Source organism: Microtus oregoni, unplaced genomic scaffold (genome assembly GCF_018167655.1).
Source record: "Microtus oregoni isolate MIOR12 unplaced genomic scaffold, Mior012 000001F_ref0000356, whole genome shotgun sequence".
Classification (NCBI taxonomy): domain Eukaryota; kingdom Metazoa; phylum Chordata; class Mammalia; order Rodentia; family Cricetidae; genus Microtus; species Microtus oregoni.
Window position 1 is genome coordinate 89,983,023 of NW_024543060.1, and position 27,073 is coordinate 90,010,095.

The window sequence follows — 27,073 nt, forward strand, 5'->3', positions numbered from 1 at the left end:
CAGGCAGCCAAAGCACTAGGGAAGGATCAAACTGCTGTCAATCAGGGAGTCAAACGTCCCCGGCCTCCAATACCTTAGCTTATTTAAAGGAGAAATGAATATTAAAAGGGTGATTACCATAGAGACATCATTAGCGATGCTATTACTGCCAACCCCTCCCGCCCCCAAAAAAACCCAAAAAACAAAGGACTGGGCCAGAAGTTCCCAGTCCACCGGTTCAGAAGAGCGGTTCCTAAGGTTTGCCAGCACGAGGACCACGCTTCTCTCCTGCTTGGATTCTACCTTTCTCAGTGTTAGAGGCCACACTTAGGGCCTGCTATGTGCTGGGCAAATGCTCTACAGCTGCGCGCGTGCGCGCACACACACACACAGATTGTAACAAGACATCTAATTGTCACTGTACAAAGGGATACACACACACTGCTGGGGAAACGGGCATATTAAATCCACGTGGGTAAACTTTATTGGAAAGGCCACAGCAGTATCAAGTGTTTCCAATCAAACACAGTGTTTCCCGGTTGTTTTCTAGGCTAGATTTGATGAGTTTCCCTCACCGACCTTGCATTAGAATGCCTTGTCTCCTAGGGAACTGTGAAGTATTCTGGTTTCCATTTCAACACCAGAGGCAAACCCACAACTGCATACAAGCCACCAAGCAGAAAGACCCACCTGGATGTATGAACAGTCAGAACTGAAGTTTCTCCAGAATTCTAAATAAGGGCTCCAAAGGCCACTGTGCCTGAAGATTAAAGGCCTTGCTGGCAGCTGCACTTCCCTTTCCTATGACGAAATTTTAGGATAGGAGGTGGCAGATGTCAGGACACATGAACTCAGTGTCTGCTAGAAATACGTAAGCAAACTGGGATTTTGGGGTGTCTATTATTCCAGGGTCCTAAGAAACCGTCACTTCTAAGATTTGATAGTGATGATTTGAAATTATTTCTCTCCAAGGCATATTCTTGAAGTTTGAGGAGGAGCGAGTCAAAGTCTTACTGAGATGATATATGCAGAGAACACCTTTAGAGATTGCGGCATCTGGGTAGTAGCATGTAGAAAGAAAGGACTCAGTCAGCAACACCCCACAGCTTCAGAAATCTCCTCACACAGGAGAGTAATGTGCTTGTCAGGAGAATCCAGGAAGTGCTAAGGCCCTTTAAGCACATGGACATGACTTGCTGAAAATCCACACCAGGGACCTCTTCGTAGACAGAAGAGAGCCCCACGTATCTCAGGTGGGGGTACCTCCACAGGCATTCTCCAGGAACAGACAATCGGAGCGCATGCATGTCTGAGCGCCTATCACACGGCTTGAGGCAAGTCTAAGGAGAATAACCTACAAGAAATTGGCAGCGTATCTAAAACTCCTGAGTCTAAATATCACTAAAAAATGATTTTTCTGTATGTTGGATATCAAAATGAGTTATAATACAATAATTGTAATAAAATCCATCTGTTCTATTTTAATGAACAAAGACTTCATTTTCACTAGGGTTAGTGAAAGAAAGACCAAAAAAAATACGAACAAGAAGTTCATTAAAAAGTAACTTGTTTTGGTCTGATTTAAACTTGATGTGAACTGAGAAAAGTAATTTCTTAAGATGACAGTCCAAACAGAGATGAAGCAAAACGAAGTAACTTGGTGACTCTCCACGTCCTTCTCACTGTGCTGAAATTCATCATTAGCTGTCTCTGGCTTGCTTTAGAGGCTGTCTGGGGCCTGTTTCCTTTGTACCGCCTCAAAAGCAGAGATTCCCTAAAACAGTATTAGAAAGCTCTTCTTCCTTGAGATGTTTGCAAAGATTACCCTTAATTTTGGCCAGAGTCTAATCTTGTCTGGATTTTGCTCAATGATAGGATGACAGCTGTGTTTATGAGAAAGATCAAAGTTTTGTAGTTAACCACTTTCCTAAGCAAAGAAGCCAGCTGCTTTTGCCTTTTATTACAAAGCAATAGAGACTCAACAAAGCATTCTGAATGCAGATGGCAGAAATGCCTACTCCATAAAGAGTAAATCCACTGCATGATGCAGATTGCTCGCAAAGGTCAAGAAACCTGGTGGCCTCATTTTCTTTAGTATTCGACGCTCATATGGAGTTTATAAGCTTGCAGAAGAGTTACGAATTCCAAGGTCTTCTGTCAAAAATTACCATGGAATGCAAATACAGACAAGACAAAGGCATACATGGAAATAAGTCCACCCAAAGAAATTTCCAGACAAAAGGTCACTTGTTTCTACTCAGAGTGGCCGTTGTTTTACCAGGTTAGTTATAGAACAGCTGAAAAGGTCAGAGAAGAGATTAATGCTCTGGTTTCCCATAAAGACCGTGTCCGTGTGTGCAACAGAATGCTCATGCCGAATCTGGCAGTAAAAACACCAGAAAACATCAAGTTTTTATTTTACAAAATGAGATCTTCAAAATGATGGCTCAATGATCTTATTGTATTACTGTGCTTAGGTAATGTCTTAGGGTTTTTATTACTGTAGAGAGACACCCTGACCACAGCAACTCTTATAAAGGAAAAGCATTTAATTGGAGTGACTTACCATTTTCAGAGGTTTAGTCCATTATCATCAGGTGTGACATGGTGGCGGGCGGGCAGACACGGTGCAATTGCATTTAAAGGTAGAGCTGTCTTTGAATCAGCAAGGTGCACTACGGAAGAGACTGCCTGCTCCTGTCCTGTTCCAGAGGACACAGGGAGTGTTAAAGACACGCTGGAGCAAAAAGTTGCTCCTAAGGGCCCGACTGAGCTCCTGTAAGGGAGTCTGAGGATGCAGCAATCAAAACAGCCGCTTCCAGTTTGCAAACATTACTTCTGCTCAGAGCAAAGGCACCACTGGTAGGGTCAAACCGAGCTAACTTTTTAACTATAGAAAATTATGGAAACAGTCTGGAGTAGCTATTTCTCAGAGCCATTAAAAGTAGCCTGGGGCATCACGTTGTCTCATTACTCCCTTAGCATTTCTGGGACGTCTGATACTGGACAAATTAGATGCAAGGAAAGCAACAACAAACAAGTCACATATACGCAAGAAAGATTTCAGTATTTCTTTCCGGACACGAGATTTCAAACAGTTATCTGTTTTAAACATATCTGAGTCAGTGTCAATATGCAGGCACAAGTTATCAGCGTAAGCAAATACGAGTGTGATTCTGTTCTGGCAGCAGAGAGACACTGAAATTTCTCAACAGCCAGATCGTCAAAAGCATCCTCCTGAAAGCAGAGGATTAGTCCTGACATCCTGCAGGCTCGAGAGATCCTGACTGCTCAACAGTGCTGAGTAACACAAGTTAGAACGTATCAGCATGATTTTTTCTTTCCATGATGCTTGTGAGGGAAACTGGACTTCAGAAGAAGGAAAACCCTCTCAGAGAGATTTATAAACAAAAACAAGAATACTGAACCCAGGAAAACAGTATCAGAACCAAGTTATTTATCATGAACCGGAGCGATGACTAGTAACTCCCAGTGGCCATTTCCCCCCGTTTTAGTCTGACTTCCCTATCTATCCGTCCACCCATCTATCATCTCTGTCTATCTAATGACAAGGTCTAACTGCACAGGCTGGCCTGGAGCTGATGGCCACTCTTTGGATTACGGCTTCTGTGCTCGTCTAATGGAAACACATTTCACACAGCAGGCTTACTAAGGAAAGGTGAGCAGGTGGAAAGCGTCCTGTGGCCTGTCTGTAACCAAGGGCAACAGTGAACTTTAATTCTTTCAACTAAAAGATCAAGGAATCCCTCTCATTTCTAGATAATATCTTATTGTATAGAAATATATAATTTACAGTTGGAAACAGCACTTTCTTCCCTGTTAGGTTAATACCTCCTGTCTATTTTTGGCAAAACTGTATTTAAACATCTATAAGTTATCTTTTCCCAATATAGGCACTTTTAATAAATGGATGGTAGTTATACTTGATAATTTCATTAGACAAGTTTTACATTCTGGATTAATTTACAATTGGCAACTCATGCTTGATCCCAACTTCAGCATGTTCATGTCCCCAAACTGGACCCCTAAATACGACTATGTTTTTACAACACTTCTTAAGTTTAAGATAACAATTTTCAAATATGGTGGCCCAGCTGATTAACTTTGGGTTCTCAATGTTTTTATTTCTGACAATTAGGAAAAGCTTGTATGTCCTCAAAATGTATAGCTGGGATGCTCAGCTTCATATTCCTTAGCAAAATGGAGACCCAGGACGTACAGCTTCAAGGCTCAAAATAGAGCTGGGACGTACAGCTTCATGCTCCTTAGCAAAATCTGTCCTATGTTCCTCGTCCTCTCGTCTCTGGAGCTGAGCTCTTAAGGTCATTACACAGTTCTTACAAGATTTTACAGAGTATGTACACACATTTGACAGGCAATAAAGAACAACAAGAACATATGTTTCAAGAAGTCTTCATCACTTTATTTATCAAAGAAGACAACTGAGGCATTTCTAGACTTACAGTATATTTGATATAAAAATAAGGATTGCTCCAAAATATACACCAAAATACAAAGTATAGGATAAAAAATACAGAGGAACATCATATTTCTGTCACCCAAAACAAGAGCTTGTGGTCTCCTCCAACCGCACACAGTGGGAGTGTTCTATGCCAGGAAAGACCAGATCCGACTGCCACAGAACCAGTGAGGATGGGCTGGAAATATGTGAAGAATTGAAGAAGCACAGTGAATTCTTAAAAAAAGGAAAACCACTGTCTTTCTTCTATTTTTTTTTCTTTTAAGAAATGTATTTTACATTTATAACTGCTTGGTAAGTGTTGATGAAATAATTGTCATTTATAGTAAGGGACGTTACTTATTAAGCTACTATCCCCTAGAGTCAGAGATAGCATCACAGAACAGAGATCTGAATAGTGCAACATGTGAGCAGGCGTTCAGATGACAGGACAGGTGCTTCTCTGTAAGAATTACGTGGAGAAAGAGAACTGCAAAGCGGTGGGCTCTTTGGCAGCCCCTAAACTACTCTTCTAAGTTAGAAATGGGACTGGAGAAATAGCTCAGTGGCCGAGGGCCCTTTTCGAGCCCCACATGGCTGTTCTCCATCACCCCAACCCCAGTGCTAGGGATCCAACGCCCTTTCTGACCTTTGCAGGCACCAGGCATGCATGTGGCGCACACATGCAGGTAAAATACCCACACACATAAAATAAGGTAAGAAACTATTTTTGTAATAGAAGTATAATAATGATAAAATACAAATTATCTACTTGCTCCTGACTTGAATGAAAACCTACACCACCTATGAATAGTGGTGCAGTTCAGAGTCAAATATTTCTGTAGTCTACACAAACCAAGCAAACAAAATCATTATACTTAAATGAAAGATAAAATGCAGATAGAACAGATGAAATATGATTTTTACATTAATTTTGAGGAAAAATAATCTGTTGCTACTGGTGATCAAAACATTCAAAGAAACCTTTCATTTAAGTAGAGAGCAGACATAGTATCTTTAGTTACTAATTGCAAACTTGGGAGCTATGGATAGAAAAGTCAAATATCCACTTTAAAAAACACCTACCCACAAATGCCATGAAACATTTTGATAGTACCTGAGAGTGTCCTAAGTGGTGAATCTGAAACTGGCTTGTCATTTTGCCAGGATACCCAGTGGTAGCAAATAAGTTTTCGCTGATTGCAGACCACCTAAGAAACAAGAGGGCATAACCATAAGCATTGTCCTGCAGTCAACTAAGTTTGTCTGAAGAAGGCTACGTCCGTCTGTGCAAAAGCAGTCATTTCATAACTCTACATCTGTCAATATGGCTTCCAGGTAGACTTCCAGCTTATTTAGCTACGAATGCCTCCCTTTTCTGGATATTCGCTGAGTGCTCACTTGGAGCTCAGGACTACGTTCTACCATTACGCAAGGTTAGCACAGTCTTCACAGATGGAGACACAAGGCATCAGCCATGTATGGACATTCTGAAGATCAAAACAGCTATGCTCTGTCATATGGGTGCTGAGATCAAACCTAGATTCTCTGGAAGAATAGTGTTCTTAACTGCTGAGTCATCTCTCCAGCCCCATTAGCGGTCATTTCTTTTAAATTCTGTGATACACTTGTGTTTTGGTCACTTGGGATGGCACAACCACTCAGACTATTCAAGTCTTCAGGGTATCAAGGGAAATCTCTCCATTTCTCTAAGTCAGCGAATGCTAGTGGAGACACGATAGATGACTGTCAGTGTAATGAAGAAGGCAGAGGAAAACAATTCTTTGACAATCAATATCTGGCTCAGACGTTATTAACTGTTCAACAGTGCCCCTGTCCTTTGTCTATACCAACTAAACCTCAGCACTGCTCTGTGACAGGGTCCAGCTCTAGGAGGTGAGATGTACTTGGTGAAGAACGCCATAGCCATTCCCCACAAATGTGGAAGCACTCCATTTTCTCGTGATCTCAGGCAACGCTGCAGCAGACTACGGTATCAGCCAGAGGAACACATCCAATACCTTCTACTAGTCTCCTTCCTACTGCCTGCAGGCAGGGTCTCTCCCTGAGCCAGAAGCTCACCATTCCTTATAGGTTGGCAGGCCAGTGAGTGAGGATCTACCTGTCTCCGCTCCCCAATGCTGGGGAGGTGGTGGAGATTGGAACTCAAGTCTCAATGCCTGCATAGTAAGGGTCCTTACCCACCGCACAGTCTCCCTAGCAATGTCTGGGTTTTTAATGAGAACATTACCTGCTAACACACTGAGCAGGTGATCCTCACCAATCACACCGAGCAGGTGACTCTCACTCTCCGGAGAAGGGGAACTCTAACATCTTTAGAGTTCTCACAAAGCACACACAGTCACTGAGTTAAAAACATGCCTTTGCTCATATCTCTGAAATTTGGATTATCTGATAATCAATGGAATTTTAAAAAATATATAATTTATTTTTATGTGCACTGGTATTTTGCCTGCATGTGGTCTGGGTGAGGGATTCAGAAGTCCTGGAACTGGAGTTACAGGCAGGTGTGAGCCACCATGTGGGTGATGAGATTTGAACTTGGATCCTCTGGAAGAGCAGCCTGCACTCTCAACTGCTAAGCCATTTCTCCAGCCCCTAATCTATGGAATTGTAAGACTATAATGAATATATTTCACTTTTAATAATAATAGAGTCTCCATGATCTTATTAGGGTTATTTCAGACTTGATTTAAAACAAACAAACACACAAACAAACTCCAGCAAATTTCAAATGTCTCAGTGTTTTCAGTCTGGTTATATGCTTTTTCTATTATTTAAGACTGCTAATGACTATATAATGGATTAAAATGACAAAAAGCAAGACATATTAATTTAAGTGAAAAAACAAAACTAAACTTCAGCACGTTAAAGAGTCATACTAGCTGGCAGGATATTGCTTAAAATCCAGTGATATTCTTATGCAAACATGGGTCTGTGTACACTGTATTTATCAGGACAGAACAACGCTGAGGTAGTACTGGAAGACTGGCTACATGTTCTCTGTGAACGATCATTTTCTAAGTGTTTGAAAAAGTAGATTTCCCACTTGCTTAAAACAAAAAACTAAGCAACTACGTAGTAGGGAAAGCAAGATAACCCTGGTAAAGTGAGCAGACAAAGCAAACCAACCCCCAAACGCTAATGCAAAAGGGAGGGCTGAGGAATTCTGGTAGTGGCATACCACCAAATCAAGAATTCACACAACTCCAACAAAAGAGAGCATTACCTAAACAGATGTGCTCGGTCCGTGTGAACAGGTCTCGTCTCTTGAGGGTAACTGCAAAACAAGAGTTTGCATTTTGAAATTATGTGTTAAACTCAAGTAGACAAACTTAAAGGTTTCAAAGGTGTTTTTTCTTTGGAGCCCAGTAAATTTAAGGTGCAACAAAATTCCAAGTAAGCACTCAATTGGAAATAGATGGAAACCAACAGACACAACTTAGAATCACCCTAGGGCACCACAAGGTCAGCGTTTTTCTTTTCTAACATTCCCAGAACTCCTGCCCTTCTACAGGAGAGACTTGTTTTCAATCTACACGCAGGCCTGTATGTATAATGGCCCACCAGGTCACTTAACAACGTACTTATGTAATGTAACAGCACATATACTAAATATCTACCTGGACCGAGTGATGTCCCAAATTATCCAATCATTTCCTGCGACAGCACCAACTTTGAAGGTGTTTTTCAAGCACCAGTGTGCTGACATTAATGGTGTCTGTTCTGATTGAAGAGATAAAATTGCTTGCTGGGCCATTAGATCATAAAAGCGGATTGTTCCATTCTTCTCGGCAACCATCAGCTGTAACACACAGAGGAAGAAGGGAACTCCATGTCATCTCATTAGCTAAATCTAAGAAGGAGAGGTTCAATGTCATAAAAATAAACATGCACACACAGATACACACACACACACACATACACACACACACACACACACACACACACACATATCACAAACAGAAGGCAGATGCATAAGAAATGAGAGGCTAGCCGGGCGGTGGTGGCGCATGCCTTTAATCCCAGCACTTGGGAGGCAGAGGCAGGCGGATCTCTGTGAGTTAGAGACCAGCCTGGTCTACAAGAGCTAGTTCCAGGACAGGCTCCAAAACCACAGAGAAACCCTGTCTCGAAAAACCAAAAAAAAAAAAAAAAAAAAAAAAAAAAAAAAAAAAAGAGAGAGAGAGAGAGAGAGAGCCTATATAAAAGTATCAGTACAAAAACATTCCAGAGGAAATCGGCAAAACCAAACAAAAAAGTTAAATTTTAGGGCATCAGCTTTGTCACTAGGAGGATCAAGATTAATACTCTAGGAAAAGCTATATTTACACTAGTTATAAAGGGCCATTATGTATCTTTTGACAGGTGATTTCTGTTACACATCTTTATACAGTGTTTACAGATGTATGTATGTAAACACGGCATGGAACAGTCAAAGACAGACGGGACTGGATAGAAAGACGGCTGCTTCTTCCGCTTAAAAGTGATTGACTGCTATGTGGTTGGCGGCTCTCATCTCTGAAATGGAGATGTGAGGATAAGACTCTAGCCACTGCGGGAACTGTGCGATGGACCAATGCTAGGTACTACTGTGTCCTCAAGTTTACGACCTATGTCCTACCTCTATAATGTCAAAACAAACAACAAAAGCTGAAGTAGATACTGAAGGAAAGAAGGCCAAGCCACAGAAGAGCCACATGCCCATCTGCTAAACTTGCTCCTGCGAAGTCAGGTCCCAAGCTTATCAAGGTCTCTATGAAGTATTGAACGGAAAAAGCTAATCCTGGCGAGGATGGGAGCACCCTCCAGAGTCTGCAGAATCTGAAACAGAAAAGGCTGATGATGCTGGAGATACTTCCAAGCTTGTGTATTGTTGATAATCCTACTTCTGTTGGCTAGAATTGAAAAAAAAACTAAAATCAAGTTTTATAAAAATGCAATCTTCTCTTTTCCAAGCTATATAGCTAGCACACAACCCTTCACTGTTGTGGCAGAGAGAACATGTGCTACTAACAGTGTTTCCAAAGTCAGACTGAAGTATAGGAGGGAGAGCCCCTCTCCCTGCTAGTTCTGAGACTTTCTCTTGAATCGTAGGATGGGGTGTTCCCTGACATGTCTCCACATGGCTACCTTGTGACGATGCAGGAAAACTCAAATTTATTTTGATGTCCTTTCCCCCTTCTACCATCAACTCAGATTCAGTTGTTTAAAGGCAGAGATAATTTGAAAAGGACTCAGGGGCGTCTCCAGATTGATATTTCTGCGGTTTTCAATTTCTCAATGTCAGGGTTGGCTTATAAAAAGATGTGACGGTTAATATCACTTGTCAACTTGACAGGGTGTAGAATCGCCCAGGAGACATGCGTGCCTCAGAGTGAACACCCACCAAGAGTCAGCCAGTTCAAGTGGTCAAGTGGGAGGATCCAGCACAGGTGCTGGGGTCCTGGACTGCACTAAAAGAAACCGCTGGCAATTATCGCGCTCTGCTTCCCAAGTGCAGATGCAATGTGACCAGGTGCCCTGTGCTGTCACGACCTCCCCAAAATGATGAGCTTCCCCTTGAGCAGTAGCTCAAACCCCTTCTTTCCCACTTTACCAGGCTTTTCTGTTGTAGCAACGAAAAGAAGAACTAATACACAACCCTAATGTGAACTGTCAATCTTCACTTTAAGCTTCCCCATTCAGAACCAAGTATAGACTTTATGCAATCTGATGGCATCTTTCCCATTTTGATAGCTCATGTATGGAGTTTGAAAACTGTTGCATACTGTTAATGACTGCCCACGTCTTGTTTGAAATATTATAATGGCTCATGAAATCTATTTTTAGTAAGCTACATATAAGCTGGCACAGAAAGAGTAGGCTCGTTTTGCAAAGCATCTAGTAAATATTGAATTTTTTTTTTTTTAGTTTTTCGAGACAGGGTTTCTCTGTGGCTTTGGAGCCTGTCCTGGAACTAGCTCTGTAGACCAGGCTGGTCTCGAACTCAGAGATCCGCCTGCCTCTGCCTCCCGAGTGCTGGGATTAAAGGCGTGCGCCACCATCGCCCGGCAAATATTGAATTTTTAAATAAAGAATATTACTACCTAAATATTCCCTCTTTCTAAGAGTCCATTAGTCTTAGATGTTTAATAGACTAGTTTTATCACTATATGAAATATGTAATCAAATGTACTTTTATACAATAACTCCCAATTTTATAAAAATTACATGAAAGTTGTTTCTTCGACTCACAAAAACACGCCATTAGGATATCATCTATGGGAGAAAAGATTGTTGCAACTATATACGGCATGGCGTTCACAGCTAATGTCCACAGAACACACTTTATCTCCCCTGTAAGGCCTCTTTCTCCTGAGAGTGTCCTTTGATTTGGACTACAGAAAGGTGACGATGCTCCCGCACGTGAAGGAACAGCGACGGAAGAAAGAGCAGGGCTGCTGGGAGACCCTCGGCTCTCACACTCAGTGTGTCACAAAGAGGAAAACAGCTCACAATCAGAAAGTAAGAAACGGTGACAGAGGACAAAGGGAAACACATGCGCGCGCACACACACACACACATTTATTTATTTAATGGGATGAGTTTCAAGAAATAAACAATCACACTCGGGAGGCAGAGGCAGGCGGATCTCTCTGAGTTCGAGACCAGCCTGGTCTACAGAGCTAGTTCCAGGACAGGCTCCAAAACCACAGAGAAACCCTGTCTCAAAAAACCAATAAATAAATAAATAAATAAATAAAATTAAAAAAAAAAAGAAATAAACAATCAACAATGTAAAAACTGTCTCCATTTAAGCATTTTTTTTTTTCGAGACAGGGTTTCTCTGTGGCTTTGGAGCCTGTCCTGGAACTAGCTCTTGTAGACCAGGCTGGTCTCGAACTCACAGAGATCCACCTGCCTCTGCCTCCCGAGTGCTGGGATTAAAGGCGTGCGCCACCACCGCCCGGCCATTTAAGCATTTTTTAAGGAAAAAAAATCCACTAATGTATTGGAAATACCACAGGTAATTTGAGAAAATCTTGGTAACTCAATGACATTATGGAGTTAGACTAAGAAAGAGATGAAATACAACTAAAGTCACAAGAGGGCTGACCTCGACGCCCTAAACCTGCCGCATTTATACACCTACATAAAAGTTATCCTAGGATCCGCATCTGAGAGAAGACATGAGCCTCAGCCAGACTTAGTTACTTAGTATAGGTTTCAACTTCCATCTACTGCCCTGCAGTTGTCGTGACTTCATTCTCGTCCATGACTGAACACATATACCACATTTCCTTCACTGACCTGCTGATGGGCATCTAGGCCACTCCATTTGTTGGCCATTCTGAAAGGCGTAGCACTCATCAGTAGACATGTTTATGAACACACACACAAAGCTGAAAAGGGGTCATGAGAAGTGGAGAAGAAAAGGTATTAAGGAAGGGTAACAGAATACATGTGACATGAGGAACAGTGGAGGTATCGGGGGACAGGAAAGCAACAGGAAGGCGACCAGGCAAGAGGGCAGGAAGATAGTGGAAGGGGAGTGGGTCAGTGACCAACAAAAACATACATACGCAATAATGAGATCCACTGATTTGTATTTTAATTTTAAGAAAGCTAAACAAAAGAAAATATACCCAAACATTTAAAAATAAAAGGTACAACAGAGACAGCTTAAAATTTAAGTTGGAATGATTTAATTGCTAAGAGAAAAAGCTTTACCACTGCATATTTGCTAGATTTAATCAACTCTATCTTTTTGTGCGAAATCGAGGTCATGGTAGTGGACTGGAGAAAGGCACGAAGCTATTAGAGGTCTAGGAGAATCAGGTGCCCAAAGAATGAGGGTGCCTACAGGAAATGCTGAAGGATCCATTCTGAGATGAACATGGACAGTCTATGGAAAACACTGGCAGATGAGAAAACTTGGTGAATGGCTCCTGTCTTCACCATGAATTAAGGGTAAACTCAGTGTAGCTTTAGTATCTTAGGAAGCTTTAATTTGAACAGCCCTCATCTTCCAAAGGTCCCAAGTTCAATTCCCAGCAACCACGTGGTGGCTCACAACCATCTGCAATGAGATCTGGTGCCCTCTAGAGGAAGAGACCTGGTCAGTCATCCTCATCCACTTAGACCATGAAACCCAGTATGTACAAGTTCAACAGAAACGCCATACACGGGCTGTCCATGCATGCTGCAGCATGGGCAGGGCATAGATTTCATTTCATTTTTTTTTTTTAAATTTGAACAGGAACGGGATGTCACTAATACAGAACAGATGAGCCTTATGCCACTGACACACTTGTCTGTATGTAACATCTGATGTTCTGTGTTTGTGAGCTGCACACTGCTAACTGGACTGAGCCTGGGTCTCCAGGCTGCAGCCTCCACAGGCCAGGAAAAGCACATTCTGCATATACGAAGGATGGTTGCTAAGGCAACGTGAGAGAAACAAAGTGTCGACTTCTGTACTCACTCAAATGCACTTGTGCTCTTTGTGTTTGAGGTGGGAAGTCACTGGGTCTCCTTTACAAGTATAGGCATTATACCTGCATGTTTGGTAAGGGAAAGCTGAGTTACAGATAATAACCTTAAAAGCTTCCTCAGGGTGCCAGCATACACTCATTCCAGGAGAATGAAGAAGAAAATGAGCCGTCTGCTTTCCTTCCAAGTTCCAAATCCTAATAAAAAGAGTTTGAGGTTAAATATTCTTGATACATCACTACCAAAAAAGTGAAACTTTGACAAATGTCATCAAAGCCATCACCTACAGATTATTATGTACACTTATATTTGATAAACATCTTTGAGAAAATGAAAATACTATTGTTGAACAATGTCAAGCTGACATAAAGAATTTAAGTTTCACCATGCTCAATTATGGAAACAAAGACATATATTTTCTAATTAATCTAACATAATAACATTAATTATTTATGTGTCCACTACAAGCAAAATCAAAGTTTCGAGGCCATTAATCTGGTTGCATGCCTACTTAAGTCATTTCAATTAATAATTATTCCTATCAGTGGTGCTTACACACACACACACGCACGCACGCACGCACGCACGCAATCTCTATACACAAGCCTTTCCATTTTCAAAATAATGAAGTAAATATGAAGTGATAGGAATTTAGCGCATAGTCATTTTCCATGACGCTTATTCCTTCCACCTTTGGGCATGTCTCATCTCACAGCATTTTGGTCTGGCCGATTTTTCTAATGTTTTCTCCCCAAAGCTGGACATGCTTAACAGTTACCAGATTAAAGACAGGTTAAAGAAACAGGCGCTCGGTTCTTTCTACCGTCCATCAATAAGCACCAGCCTACTCAAAAATAAGGCTCTTCTTCTCAGCAGCTTATAGCTTATAAGCTTATAGCTTATAGCTGTGTAGCCCTGGCTGCCCTGGAACTCGCTCTGTAGACCAGGCTGGCCTCAAACTCACAGATCCGCCTGCCTCTGCCTCCCAAGTGCTGGGATTAAAGGTGTGCACCACCACACCCCAGGTCTCAGCAATCTCAGGCAGGGCACTCTCCCCTGGACGATGCTCTTTGGCTTGCTCACAATTCTCACCCAGTCACTGTTCCACTGTGCAGAGTGGATTAGCATGGCAGGAGACAGAAACCCGAGGATCGGGGTGGCAAAGTGCCTCCAGCGTTCTGGTCTTAGTGAGTACATTCACAGCTAAGGGTGCAGCTCAGTGGAGTGTGATGAGCACATGAGGCCCTGGCTCTGCCCTCAGCAACCCTCATCAAAACTGATAATCAAGATTAGGAGTTCTCCCCCGTTTTGTGTAGGTTTTATAGTTCCTACTTGCTTTAGGACTCTGGAGGAGCCTGTAAAAATTGAGGAATGTAAAGTAGGGAAAGTTTACTTGTGAAAAGTATAGGACGTCAAATTGAAATGCCGTAGTAACATACAGGCTAGCACACACATGTTTCAGGATCACCTACTTGATTAAATATTAGAAGCATATCTTTTCTTTTACCAAAAGATACTTTTCATTTCTTTTAACTATATGAAGCAGACAGCTCTGGTTTAACTGAAGAAGCAAATCACCAAGAGTTTAAACTCTTGTCCTTCAATACCTAGGATGAGATTGGACATTAAGGCAACTAAATCATTCTCCTCTGTTACCATTTCCATAATGAAGTATTTGGCTAGCAAATATTTTATCACTATTGGAATAGCAGAAATTTGTCTTCTCAACTCAATGAGTCTCATTGGGGGTGGGCTAAAACATCATTCTTTTGATTTTATTTTAAAATGAATTTGATTTTTGTTGGCTATTATATAAATTGAGCAAATACATGCCAAAATATTTTCATGGTTCCCCCCTCTTCAAATAAAGAAGACAAAAGAGGTGAAGAATACAGAGGCAGCTATGAAAATAAGTCAATTAACTAAGTATATTGTGGTCTAATGAGCCAAATTTTAGTCTAATTTCAGCAGTATTTTATCCTGATCAGAACCCGATGATCCTTTAAAAAAAGGGGAGCTAGTTCAAGCATGAGGAGGGTCATATGGATTATATTTCAGAGGACTACGATACAATGATTTATGGTTTGTAATTATACACTGATTCAATAATTCCCAAATGTTGCATAATCTCAGTACTAAGTATGCAAAATACAACAAATTGGACTAAAATAAGTTATCCTAACTAAATTAGCTGCAGATGGTACAATTTAAGTTGTTATGTCTTATTTCCCTTTTTGATAGATTCCGTAATTAAGCCTCTGAGATTCTTTTGTGGAGCTCAACTCATTTTCTATCTTTACCGAATATATTAAGTCCATCTGATCATGCTGCATTTCTTGTGTGAAGTATATCACAGACACAAACGATCGATCAATCTGAAGCACACAGAACAGAATACACTCAGAGAGCAGCAGCTCAGTCTAGAGCACCCCAAACACCCCCACACCCCCCACAACACTCTTTTCTAGCTGTTTCCTCACTCCCGGACAAGGAAGAAAGTCACCATTATGACTTCTAATGAGGTAGCTTACTTTTCAGTAGCATAAAGACAACGCCACAGTGTGCACTTTTGTTCTGGTTCGTTTACAGCTGCCAGGTCCTGTGAGAACGCTGTTCTATCTCCCCACTCATTTCAGAGTTCCCCGTTCAGCACACAGCCACACACACACTGCCACAGACGTTCAGACTGTACTTTCCAGCCCCTCTGCAGCACACAGCCACACACACACTGCCACAGACGTTCAGACTGTACTCCCCAGCCCCTCTGCAGCACACAGCCACACACACACTGCCACAGACGTTCAGTTCAGACTGTACTCTCCCCTCCACGTCCACCCCCAGCCCCTCTGCAGCACACAGCCACACACACACTGCCACAGACGTTCAGACTGTACTCTCCCCTCCACGTGCACCCCCAGCCCCTCTGCAGCACACAGCCACACACACTGCCACAGACGTTCAGACTGTACTCTCACAGACCTCCACGTCCCCCCCCCCAGCCCCTCTGCAGCACACAGCCACACACACACTGCCACAGACATTCAGACTGTACTCTCCCCTCCACGTCCACCCCCAGCCCCTCTGCAGCACACAGCCATTCCCACAGTCCCTACTGTTTGCTCAGTACATACCTACGCATGGCACTGGTGGATCAAGTTGACAAATGGGTTTAACTTTGACAAGACAGACATTTGCCAAACAGCTTTCCGGGTGAGCGACACGGCTTTGTCCTTCCTCACTCACGGCTATAATCACCACCGTAAAAAGGTAAAACTCTCATCTTATGTACTAATAAAAACATCACTGGTCTGAATGTCAAAAGCTGCAGTTTTCCAGATGATCTTCTTTCGTAAGACTGGTTTCATTTCTAAGGTTATGAGTTTTTATTGTAAATAGTGTGTGTGGTGCCTGTAGAAGCTACAAGCATCAGATTTCTCTAAAGCTAGAGTTGTAGGTGGTTTGGAGCGTCCTGGGCGCTAAGAACCAAAGCTGTTCTCCACCAGAACATCCTCTACAAAGCTGTTCTCCACCAGAACTAACCCTCTACAAAGTCATGATGAACCCTTAACCATTCAGTCATCTCTCTAGGCCCTAAGATCGAGTTCTTAAATTATTGTTCTTTCCTGTATTTGATGTCATTTCCCTCATCTATGCATGGATACATTTGGACAAATTTTAAGACGTCTTTATCCTTGTTTTTGTTTTGTTTTTCTTTGTTGTTTGTCAATTTGACACAAGTTAGAGTTATCCGGGAAGAGAAGCCTCAGTTGGGGAGACACCTCCACCCAGATTGACTATAGGCAAGTCCGTGGGATGTTTCCTTGATTAATGACTGATGTGGGTGAGCCCAGCTATTCTGAATTGTGTAAGAAAGCAGGCCGAGCAGTCCAAGAGAAAGCTGTTTCCGAATGTCTTCTAATGCCTAACTGCAGTATGCTCGCCAAGATGGACCGTAAGTGCTCTGCCCAGCAAAGCACTGTTTGCATGTGATTTAAAATCTTATTAGTTTAATTATGTAAACTGACAGCACATGAAAATAAAAGAACTATTTCAATGAAATGAACTTGATGGCAATGAATCAATATTAAAAAATCTAAATTAGGTGTGTGAGACAAGCAAGCACCAAACAAACAAAAAAACCATCAAATATTGATGAATTATAAACTTTTTAAAACCATGCTGTTTACACTGTAGATATTTTATTACGGTAGTTGCTCATGAAACAACAAGAGAGAGACAGACAAGATTTCGGGGGGGGGGGATAGGAAGACCTGTCAGCAGGGATCTGCTGCAGATTGTGCCTCTGCTGTCTTGGTCAGGGTTTCTGTTGCAGTGATAGAGCACCATGGCCAGAAGCAACTTGGCAATCAATGGATTAATAACCTAAGACAAAGGGCTTTGCTCTGCTATCAAATCAATCTTCATACATGTGTTGGATATTAAAATGAGTGGCAGGCATGATTTTAAGATAGTTTCCCAGCTTTCTGCTTTTCTAAAACTCACTGGTATAGCCCATACCAGACAGGAGGGCTTCCCATAAGAAGACATTGAAATCTGAAAATCCAAATTTATTTGAGTTCAACAAGTATTCATAATGTTTTTCAAAAAAGCTGGCACACTAGAGAACGAGAAAAGCTTTAGTCAGGGAGCAGGCAGAGCACTTGTCTACCATGTCTAAGGCTTGGGTCGGATCTCTCGCACCTCAAAGGGAAAACAAGCATTCTCAGTACACATAGCCAAACTCACAGAAAGAAACAGACAGTTTATAAAGATATGGTGTAAATGTCGCCACGTTAAATTACTGGGGCCAAACAGCCGAAAGCTATACGAAGTGGACAGGTACATAAATGCAAATGCTTGCAATTAAATATCAGAGGTAAAGGGTTTAAGGTCTCAATCAGGAAGCCAATCTCCAATGAACCAAAGGCACTGGAGAGTGGATGATAGAGCACCAACTTTAAAGAGAAAGACAACAGCAGTCTTCACCCAAAGTGAACTAGAACAAAGAACTTCCCATTCCAATGCCATCCTGTAAATAGAAGTTAGATTTAACCATAACATGAAGGAATCAAAACTTCCTGTGCCAAGTTTATGAATTATACTTACTCTAGTTTTTCTAGTAAAACCACTGCCTTATTTTAGTCTGAGAGCTTTTTAATGGAATGTAAAATTTCCTTACCATATGGTATGAAAATATAATTGTCATGTAACTAATTAAAAGACCCCACAAATTGTGTGTTGGCACGAGATACCATAGCATTTCCAAGGACCTTTTCAACTGACAACTGGTGGTGGGTAGTCTGAGAACTCGGAGGAATCTCATGCATAACACACTGTTCTTTTATTTGTTTACTCTGTTTCAGTTGGCAGCTCACTGTCTGCTAGAAAGTGTGTCACAGAAGAACATGTTTTCAAACAACAGACAAAAGAAGGGATGCATGACATTAGGTGACGCATCTGTACCCATTAAAGCCAAAATACAAACCGCAGGATTTCTACAAAAACACCACTAGATCACATGTATTGGTGTTCTGAGTAATTACATAGAAAAGAACAAAAGTAACAGGCAGAGATACAGTCGTAAGGACGAAAGGGACTTTATCTGTCCTTGTGTGCAAGAATGGGACTGCCCGTGTTGACAGGAAATATATTTTGTTCAACTTGTTGTGATAGCAGAATGAAGATTTTCCTTCTTAATTATGAATTATCAAGCAACTCAGGTTAGACGATCAGAGAAAGTGATGGTGAGACAAAAGACTTTAGTGTTTGTTAACAAAGTTCAGAGGTGTGTAGTGACATTTCCTTTGTATTTTAATAAATAAAACTTGCCTGAAGATCAGAGAGTAAAACAACCCCACTGGTTAGCCTTATGACTAGGTAATGGTTAACACACACCTTTAATCCCAGTAGCCACACTGGCTGCCATAAGAACCAGGCAGTGCTTGCCTTTAAATCCCAGTGGGGCATTCCTTTAATCCCAGTCCTAGAGGATTATAGACAGGAGAACACAGCCCTCAGACAGTCTCATCCTGAGATTCCTGGAGGCAGGATCGCCATTTCAGACTGAGGCTGAGGTAAGAGTCAGTGCCCTGTTTTGCTTTTCTGACCTTCAGGTTGAACCCCAATTTCACTCCCTGAGTTTTTATTAATTGTGCTACAGAGGTGGGACTCTAATAATTAAAAGCCCAAATCTAGGATTTAAATCTTTACAACTTTTGTTAGTTAATAGCTTGGACTATAGAAAAGTTTGGCAGCTATGTAAAGCCTTAGAAGTAGAGGTAACCAGCCTGGTCTACAAAGGGAGTCCCCAGGGCAGACCTGTGGTTTGAATGCAGATTGTCCTCTCTGAAACACTAGGAAATGAGACCTGGACTCTTGAGACGCCACCAGCCTGATGACCCAAATTCAACTCCTGAGATTCCCATGGTGGAAGGAGAAAATACTTCTGTACGTTGTCCTCTGACCTCTACACACATCCCCTGGTATATTTGAGCTCATGCATAAGTAAATAAATTCTAATTTAAGAAAAAAAGTAGAGACAACTAAATAGTACGATAATTTGAAGCAAGGATTTTTCAAAGGGTATGTCAATATATGTCATTTTCAAATACACTCTGAAATTAACATTAGAATTGATTTTTACCTTTTTATAATACTGACGTGTACTAAGCAAGCAGCATCAATAACTTTAGTATGCATGCAACATTAATGATGAAAGAAATGGATTGCTAGTCACAGAATGAGAATTAAAAGATTAAAAATGAGAACTGCCTATGTTTCTATTTTATTTTTCATTAGCATTAATTCATTCACTGAATTAATAAAGGTATGCAAATGTGATCCAGTCTGTAGTGTATTTATTCCCTGAAACCTCTAGTCATAGCATAACAATGAACAATCCTGATTTTGCTCTATGTTGGGAATTATTAGGCATTTCCTATGAGGTCTTCAGTAATGATTACTCTAAAGAAATGTTACATTGGCCTATCTTCAGAAGGCTCAGTTTTCCCCTGCTACTTCCATCAAGGGCATTTTTTTGTTTTGTTTTTTGTTTTTCAAGACAGGGTTTCTCTAACAGTCCTAGCTGTCCTGGAACTAGCTCTTGTAGACCAGGCTGGCCTTGAATTCAGACCCGCGTGTCTCTGCCTCCCGAGTGCCAGAATTAAAGGCACGAGTCACCACTGCCCAGCTAATGGTTATCTTAAAATATTTCGCATATTTTATGGTTCCAACTGAAGATAGGTAGTAGAGAAACTCCATATTAGTAATGGATCCTAAGAGATTTTCCACTGGATGTAAACAGACCGCCTATGGCAAGAGCTTGCGAGTGTGTGGCACACGCTTCTCTTGTAACAGCCGTTTGAGAGACTACATAATTGGTTCAGTGGACATGTTAGGGCATCATTTAGTATTCTTAACCAGCTATTTGGTCATACCTGTAAAAACAAACAACAAAAAAGAGGGACTACACAGAGACGGCCCAGTCCACACTGTTCCTGAAGAACCTGAATTCATCTCCCAGCACCCATTTCAGATGCTCACAATTCCCTGTAATCCCAGTTCCATGAATTTAATGCCATTTCCTGGACTCTGGAGTCACTGCACTGCATATGCAAATCCCCAACCCCACCAATACACAAAATTAAAAACAATACAATTTTTAAATGAGTCTCATCTCGTAAGGAAAAGCTGTATCTTACCCTTCTCCCATTCCTAGCAAGAACAAGAAAGCTTTAATAGTCCATGTTTTAGAGAGAAAGTGAACGGTATATACATGCCTCATATACATTAGTCTTAAACTAAGAATCCCCTCATTTGCAGGAGTCAGCTTTTCCTTCATCATACATTTTATCCACTATTGTTAAAGGCTAAGGGGTAAGGAGGAGAAAAGGTTCTTTTTGGCATCTTTTGTAATTACAGTGAGCACCGAGTCTATCCCTTTAGCATCACCCAGAGTACAAAGTGGAGTCTGTACTAACGTGTTTAATACGTGTTGATGCAACTTGTTCTTACAGAATGACACTGTTTCTAATACCCAAGAACATATGTGACTTGGTACTGACTAGGAATGGGATGTTGTTCATTAATGAATTTTTTTTTTTTTTTTTTTTTTTAATAATTTTTTTATTAAGAAAAGAAGAAAAAAAACATAAACAAAAAACAAGTTTCCACCTCCTCCCAGCCTCCCATCTCCCTCCCCCTCCTCCCACCCTTCTCCCCCTCCTCCCACCTTCTACCCCTCCCCCCACTCCTCTCCCCCTCCCTCTCCAGTCCACAGAGCAGTCCAGGTTCCCTGCCCTGTGGCGAGCTTAACCCATTAATCACTTAAGCACAGGCTGGAGAGCTGGTTCTCCAGCTAGGAGAAGGCACTGTTCTTGCAGAGGAGCGGGTGTTCCTCCCAGGACTCAGACTGGCCTGCTCACAATCCCTCCCCTGTAACCTGAACCCCAGGATCTGACACCCTCTCCAGCCCCCCACTGGTATCCACGTGTATGGGAGAGTCGTCAGGAGGACTCTGCAGAGAGCACAGCAACACAAGGCCCTCGGTGCAATCTGGGCTTTTTTTTTTTTTTTTTTTTAATATTTGTTGAGAAAGGGTCTTGGGATGTAGCCTTGGCTGTGCTGTTACTCAAGTAGCTCTTGAAGGTTTCAAACTCAATCTCCCAAGTGACCAGTATAGGTGTGTGCCACCACAGGGGGAGCCCACAGTGACTCAGTTTCCATCTGGAGTCCTTGCTGACTTAAAAAGTCATTTGAGTTCAAGCTTGCCTGCTCTGCCTGCTCCAGTATCCTTGAGAGCTGTGTGAATGTCCTGCCAAAGTCCACAGAAAGGAGCATTTTGCCCACAAGGAACAGCACATCATCTAAGCCACTGCACATTCAGATAGAGAAAGCAACTGCTTGCGGCTAGCGGGACTCGCACGGTAGACAGCGAGCCTGTGCGCTTTCTCCCCAGGACAGCGCAGGGAGGTAGTTCACTGACTGGATGGCTCTTCCTTCTGTCTTTCGCCCTTAATCTGTATAAAAGTTCCGAAATAATTCTGGGCTGTTTGGCGTTGGCAGTAGGCCTCCCAGATCTGTCCCGTGTTCTGTCTCAGTCTCTATCACCTGCCATCTCCTTAGCCTGGCACCGCCCTCCAGGTGCCCAGGCTGACTCATCCAACACCTCCACACCTGAATTTGACAAGTTCTTTTGGGCATAGTTTTGCAAAGTTCAATTTATTTAAAGGACATACTCTGAATTCACATTTATCTTTTAAAAATGTCTTTTCTTCCATAAGATGGTGGTAGTAGAGTGTGAGAGATCTTTAAATTTCTTTATACTTGATAAAAATTTGTTAATTCTCATAATATTGGGAGAATTTAACTAGTCTACAAAAAAAACAAAAGAAACTCAAACAAACAAACAAACAAACAAAAATAAGCAGCCTCTCAGTCTACTCTAAGGAAAACACAAGCGTCGCACAAGAGAAGGTTGGCACGCCTGTGACAAGGGTGGAGGCCGCTGGGAAGCCCGTGTTAAGGATGGAGGCCACTGGGAAGCCCGTGTTAAGGATGGAGGCCGCTGGGAAGCCCGTGTTAGGGATGGAGGCCGCTGGGAAGCCCGTGTTAAGGATGGAGGCCGCTGGGAAGCCCGTGTTAAGGAAGGAGGCCGCTGGGAAGCCCGTGTTAGGGATGGAGGCCGCTGGGAAGCCCGTGTTAAGGATGGAGGCCGCTGGGAAGCCTGTGTTAAGGATGGAGGCCGCTGGGAAGCCTGTGTTAAGGATGGAGGCCGCTGGGAAGCCTGTGTTAAGGATGGAGGCTGCTGGGAAGCCCGTGTTAAGGGTGGAGGCCGCTGGGAAGCCCGTGTTAAGGCTTCACCACCTACTTTGTGGCATCTGGCCACTGTTTTAGAATCACCAGTAACAGAGGAGATCAAGGTCCAGCTAGATCTCTCTTACCACCAAATAAAACCTCCAGTGCAGGAAAGGGTTACATTTAATTGAATTGTTGGCCAAACAGGCAAATAGAAGCCACCAAAAACCCAGGATGTTGCCAAGGTTATTGGTTGCTCTCCAAACACTGATGGTAAGGCCCTGTTGCTGGAGACAACACCAACAAGGCTAATCATGTCAGTGGCGACGTGGAGAAGTAGAGCTGATGCCTACAGAGTCATCACCGTTACTAATTCATGGCAGTGTAAGGAACTCTGCATGCTACCGGAGATGGGCAAACACCAACTCAGCTGCACACCGCTGATCTACAATGGTGGTCTGCCTTCAAGACAGGCTGGGGCAATCATGGAAGAAGGCTGTGTGAACAAGCAACCGCTCTGATGGATTTAAGGACCACTCCATGAGATGGAAGCCTCCCAGTACTGCACAGGAAGCCTAGATCCTGAGACTCGATAGTCCATGTACTGGGGGAAACCACATCCTAATGGCCTCCTGCTGTTCTCAAAGATCAGTGTCTTGCTCAGCCATCTTCAGAGACACTGCCTCCTGCAGCAGATGGGAGTACAGGGATCCACAGCTATACAACGTGCAGAGAATGAGAGACTTTGAACAGTTTTATGTCTCCATAAAAATCTCTCTCCTCAAGGCTTAGAGAACTCTGTGGAATAAGAGGTGGAAAGATTGTATAGGGGCGGAAGACAGCAAGGAAAAAAGGCTTCCAGACACAACAGGACGGACACACATGAAGAGACTGGCAGCGTGCACAAGGCTAGTCCCAGAACTGAGGTGAACACAGTCCATGCCCTTAAACCAAAAAGTTTTCTCCAGCTGATAGCTACTCACAAAGGAGTCTCACTGTGCATACAAACCACACTTGAGGGCAGGTCCCAGGCCCAACAGCAGATGCTAGAACAAAATGAGCCAATCGTGTTTTCTGAGGGTTTCTGGGCTCACCATGCTTTGCTTACATTTTCAGTTGCTCTCTCTCTTTATATATGCATTTTACCGTTTTAATTATATTACTACATATACATAAAATAATGTTCTTATTTATATATTACATATAAAATAAAATGATATATAAATAAGCATATTGCTACAGTAAATATAATTATAAAATGTAATTAATACACTTTAATGAAAAATTTGTGTATCTTATAGGTTATATAGCAAGGTTTGGGGCTTTGTTGGATTCCTGTGTGCCAACGTACATGTCTCTGTGTCTATGTGTGTATCTTGTTAAAGGAGCTGTCATGGGTCCGCCAGCCAATTGAGAGGAGCATTTTTGGTCCAAGAGGGGGGTTTGCATTGGGGATGGACCTGACCAGAAGAAAAAGTGAACAGAGGTGAAGATGTCCCTTTCAAGCCATGAGCCAGAGACTTTGAGAGTTAGCTGTGGCTTGTGATTCGAATCAGGTTCCCCTTTTGTTCTTTAATATTTGTCCATGAACTTTATTAATAAATGGTAAAGAAATTTTACATCAGTTTCTGTGGGGTTTTTTTGGCTCTTTATTTTTTTCCCTGTTCCTTTTTTGTCCCATTCAAATTTGTTTGTTTTTATTTTATCTTTTTAAAATTACTGTTGTTATTTAGATGCCTGTTTGTTTTATAGTGAGAGAGAGCAAGAAAGGGCATGAATATGGGTGGTGGTGAGGATCTGGGAGGAGTCAGGGGAAAGGGAAACCCTAATAAGAATATGTATGTATGTATGTATGTATGTATGTATGTATCTATCTATCTATCTACCTATCTACTGTGTGTGGAGAACAGCCCCGGAGGAACAGTCCCAGACTGTGGTGTGCACCTCGCTGCAGTCTGTTACGCGCAGGCTCCTCCTTGGCTGGCAAAGACATTCATTTCTTCCCCTTTCAGGCTTTATTATTCTATTTTTAAAAAACTCATATTTATTTATTTATTTATTTATTGTGGTGTTTTATATACATGCATGTCTGTGTGAGGGGGTTGGATCCCCTGGAACTGGAGTTACAGGGAGTTTGTTAGCTGCCATGTGGTTGCTGGGAATTGGATCTGGGTCCTCTGGAAGAACGGCCAGTGCTCTGGTAGATTTCATTATTCCAAATGCTTCTGATTAGAAAAATCATTTCACAGAACCAAATTATCAAAATTTATTTTTATTTTCCTATTATTTTAAATGATCTGTTTATTATTTAGGTCTTATACAAACAGGTTAGTAAATAAAATACTTGGGGACTTAGGTTTTATGCCTACAAACCTTTCGTGTCCCTCAAAAGGAAACTTTAGCGGGTAGTACATAGATACAATAGCCTATAACTAACTATGCCTTTGAAAATATAAGTTACATAAAGACAAACTATGTAAGAAGCAGCTGGCAGACTGACTTGCAGTGTGAAGCACTACATGTTTAGACGCTGTACAGATCTATGTGCATTGACAAACATAGTTTGTCAGTTACTCAAGTTTCCTTCTTAGGCAGAATATGAGAGTTATAGTTCACTAATGAACAGCAACCTATCTTTTGTGATGTAAAAAATAACTTCACAATATGATAGGAGACTGATATTATCCTTCTGAGCTTGCCCAGTATTGGAGACTTTAATTCAGTGGTATATATAGGCTTATAAATCCATACATACAAATTTATAGGCTTACAAATATGCAGATCCAAAAGAAGAGGACAAAACTGCTGATGAACCAGCAAGAGGAGGACCCATTAATTGTATGAAAACTACTTATGAACCAGCAAGAGGAGGACCCATTAATTGTATGAAAACTACTGATGAACCAACAAGAGAAGGACCCATTAATTGTATGAAAACTACTGATGAACCAGCAAGAGGAGGACCCATTAATTGTATGAAAACTTAATTTATTGCTTTTGGAATATTTGTGCCTTGTCTACAATTTAAATAAAATAGATTTCATTTATGATACTGCATGATATTACAATTTCCTAATTTTTAAAATGTTTATTAAACTACAACGACAATTCACAAATGTGAGTGTAACAAGCACCATACCTGCAGGTGTGGTCATCACTCACACTGGCAATCTCATGGCCTTCCTTGGGATGGAACACCAGGTCATTGATGAAATCTGAGTGGCCCTCCAAAACCTGGGAGAGAAAGAGCATTAGGGAAGCATGGCCACAGCCTACAATCTCCCTATATAATGCTTTCACTTTGTAATTTTTCCCTCTGTTTTTTTTTTTTTTTAAGGTTTTTCGAGACAGGGTTTCTCTGTGTAGTTCTAACTGTCCTTGAACTCTGTAGACCAGGCTGGCCTTGAACTCAGAGTTCTGTCTGCTTCTGCCCCCAGAGTGCTGGGATTAAAGGCGTGCCCTACCACAGCCCAGAATACTTCTCTATAAATACATTTTAAGAAAGCTGCCATTTTAACAGTATGTTTTATATAGCCACTCTGCTAGAAAGTTGCATTAGAAAGAAGTCATTCAACACACAGTCTTTCTTTGCTAGTATGTATTTCTTATAGAAACATACTAATTTTTTAATTGCATCTGTTCTCATAGCATCTCTGTGCTCTGTTATTATATAAAGCTCAAATAAAAATTGAAGTTGCAAAACCATTTTGGGCTTCCTGAGACAGAGTCCTTCCAGGCTTCTTCTCGTGGATCTGTTGCTTTACACACTACAATCACCTAGCACATATACACAATGTCAAGTTCACCCCTAATGTGTGCAGTCGTTTGTCCAATGGCAACGACAGCACCGGAGACAGCTAACACTACAAGCCTACAGCCACAACCAACACAAAAGTCCTCTTCTGGCCCTTGAGGGAACAACTGGAAACTTGCAATGACCATTATTATTCTATAAGTACAATTTCAATTCATCACGAGAGCCACTTACTATTAATAGAATATATCTATATTTCTTTATATAGACACACACACCATGCAACTTACTATGTATAAAGCATTAGTCTGAAGGTCTTACATAAATTAGCTCACTCAGTATCTATAACCCAGAGGCAGGTGCTAGACCCCAAACTTATCAGTAACAGTAGAGTTGCCAGGAAGAGTAGAGTCCCTGCAGGCAGGACTGAGCTTTGAAGGCAGGGAGTGTGACTCTGGAATCTACTGTCTTTTTTTTTTTTTTAAAAAAAAAAAAAACTTTCTTTTTATTTATTCTTTGTGTTTTTTACATCAAGCCTCTTGATCCCACCCATCTCCCCTGAAAATAAT

At 41.7% G+C, this 27,073-nt stretch overlaps 1 protein-coding gene across 4 annotated transcripts in view; it reads right to left on the bottom strand.

The window, feature by feature from the left end:
• Positions 1-4,410: 4,410 nt before the first annotated feature.
• Nup37 (nucleoporin 37) overlaps positions 4,411-27,073 on the bottom strand; it is a 33,457-nt gene continuing 10,794 nt past the window's right edge. For 3 of the 4 annotated variants that reach the window (XM_041663564.1, XM_041663546.1, XM_041663555.1), the window contains exons 5-10: positions 25,890-25,984; positions 13,062-13,152; positions 8,104-8,285; positions 7,710-7,760; positions 5,577-5,670; positions 4,411-4,658 (exon numbers count right to left, since the gene is read on the bottom strand). In XM_041663564.1, coding sequence (XP_041519498.1) covers positions 4,545-4,658; positions 5,577-5,670; positions 7,710-7,760; positions 8,104-8,285; positions 13,062-13,152; positions 25,890-25,984 — 627 coding nt within the window. In that variant the 3' untranslated portion in view covers positions 4,411-4,544. The remainder of the gene's footprint in view (positions 4,659-5,576; positions 5,671-7,709; positions 7,761-8,103; positions 8,286-13,061; positions 13,153-25,889; positions 25,985-27,073) is intronic. The other variant, XM_041663573.1, reaches the window with a different exon arrangement.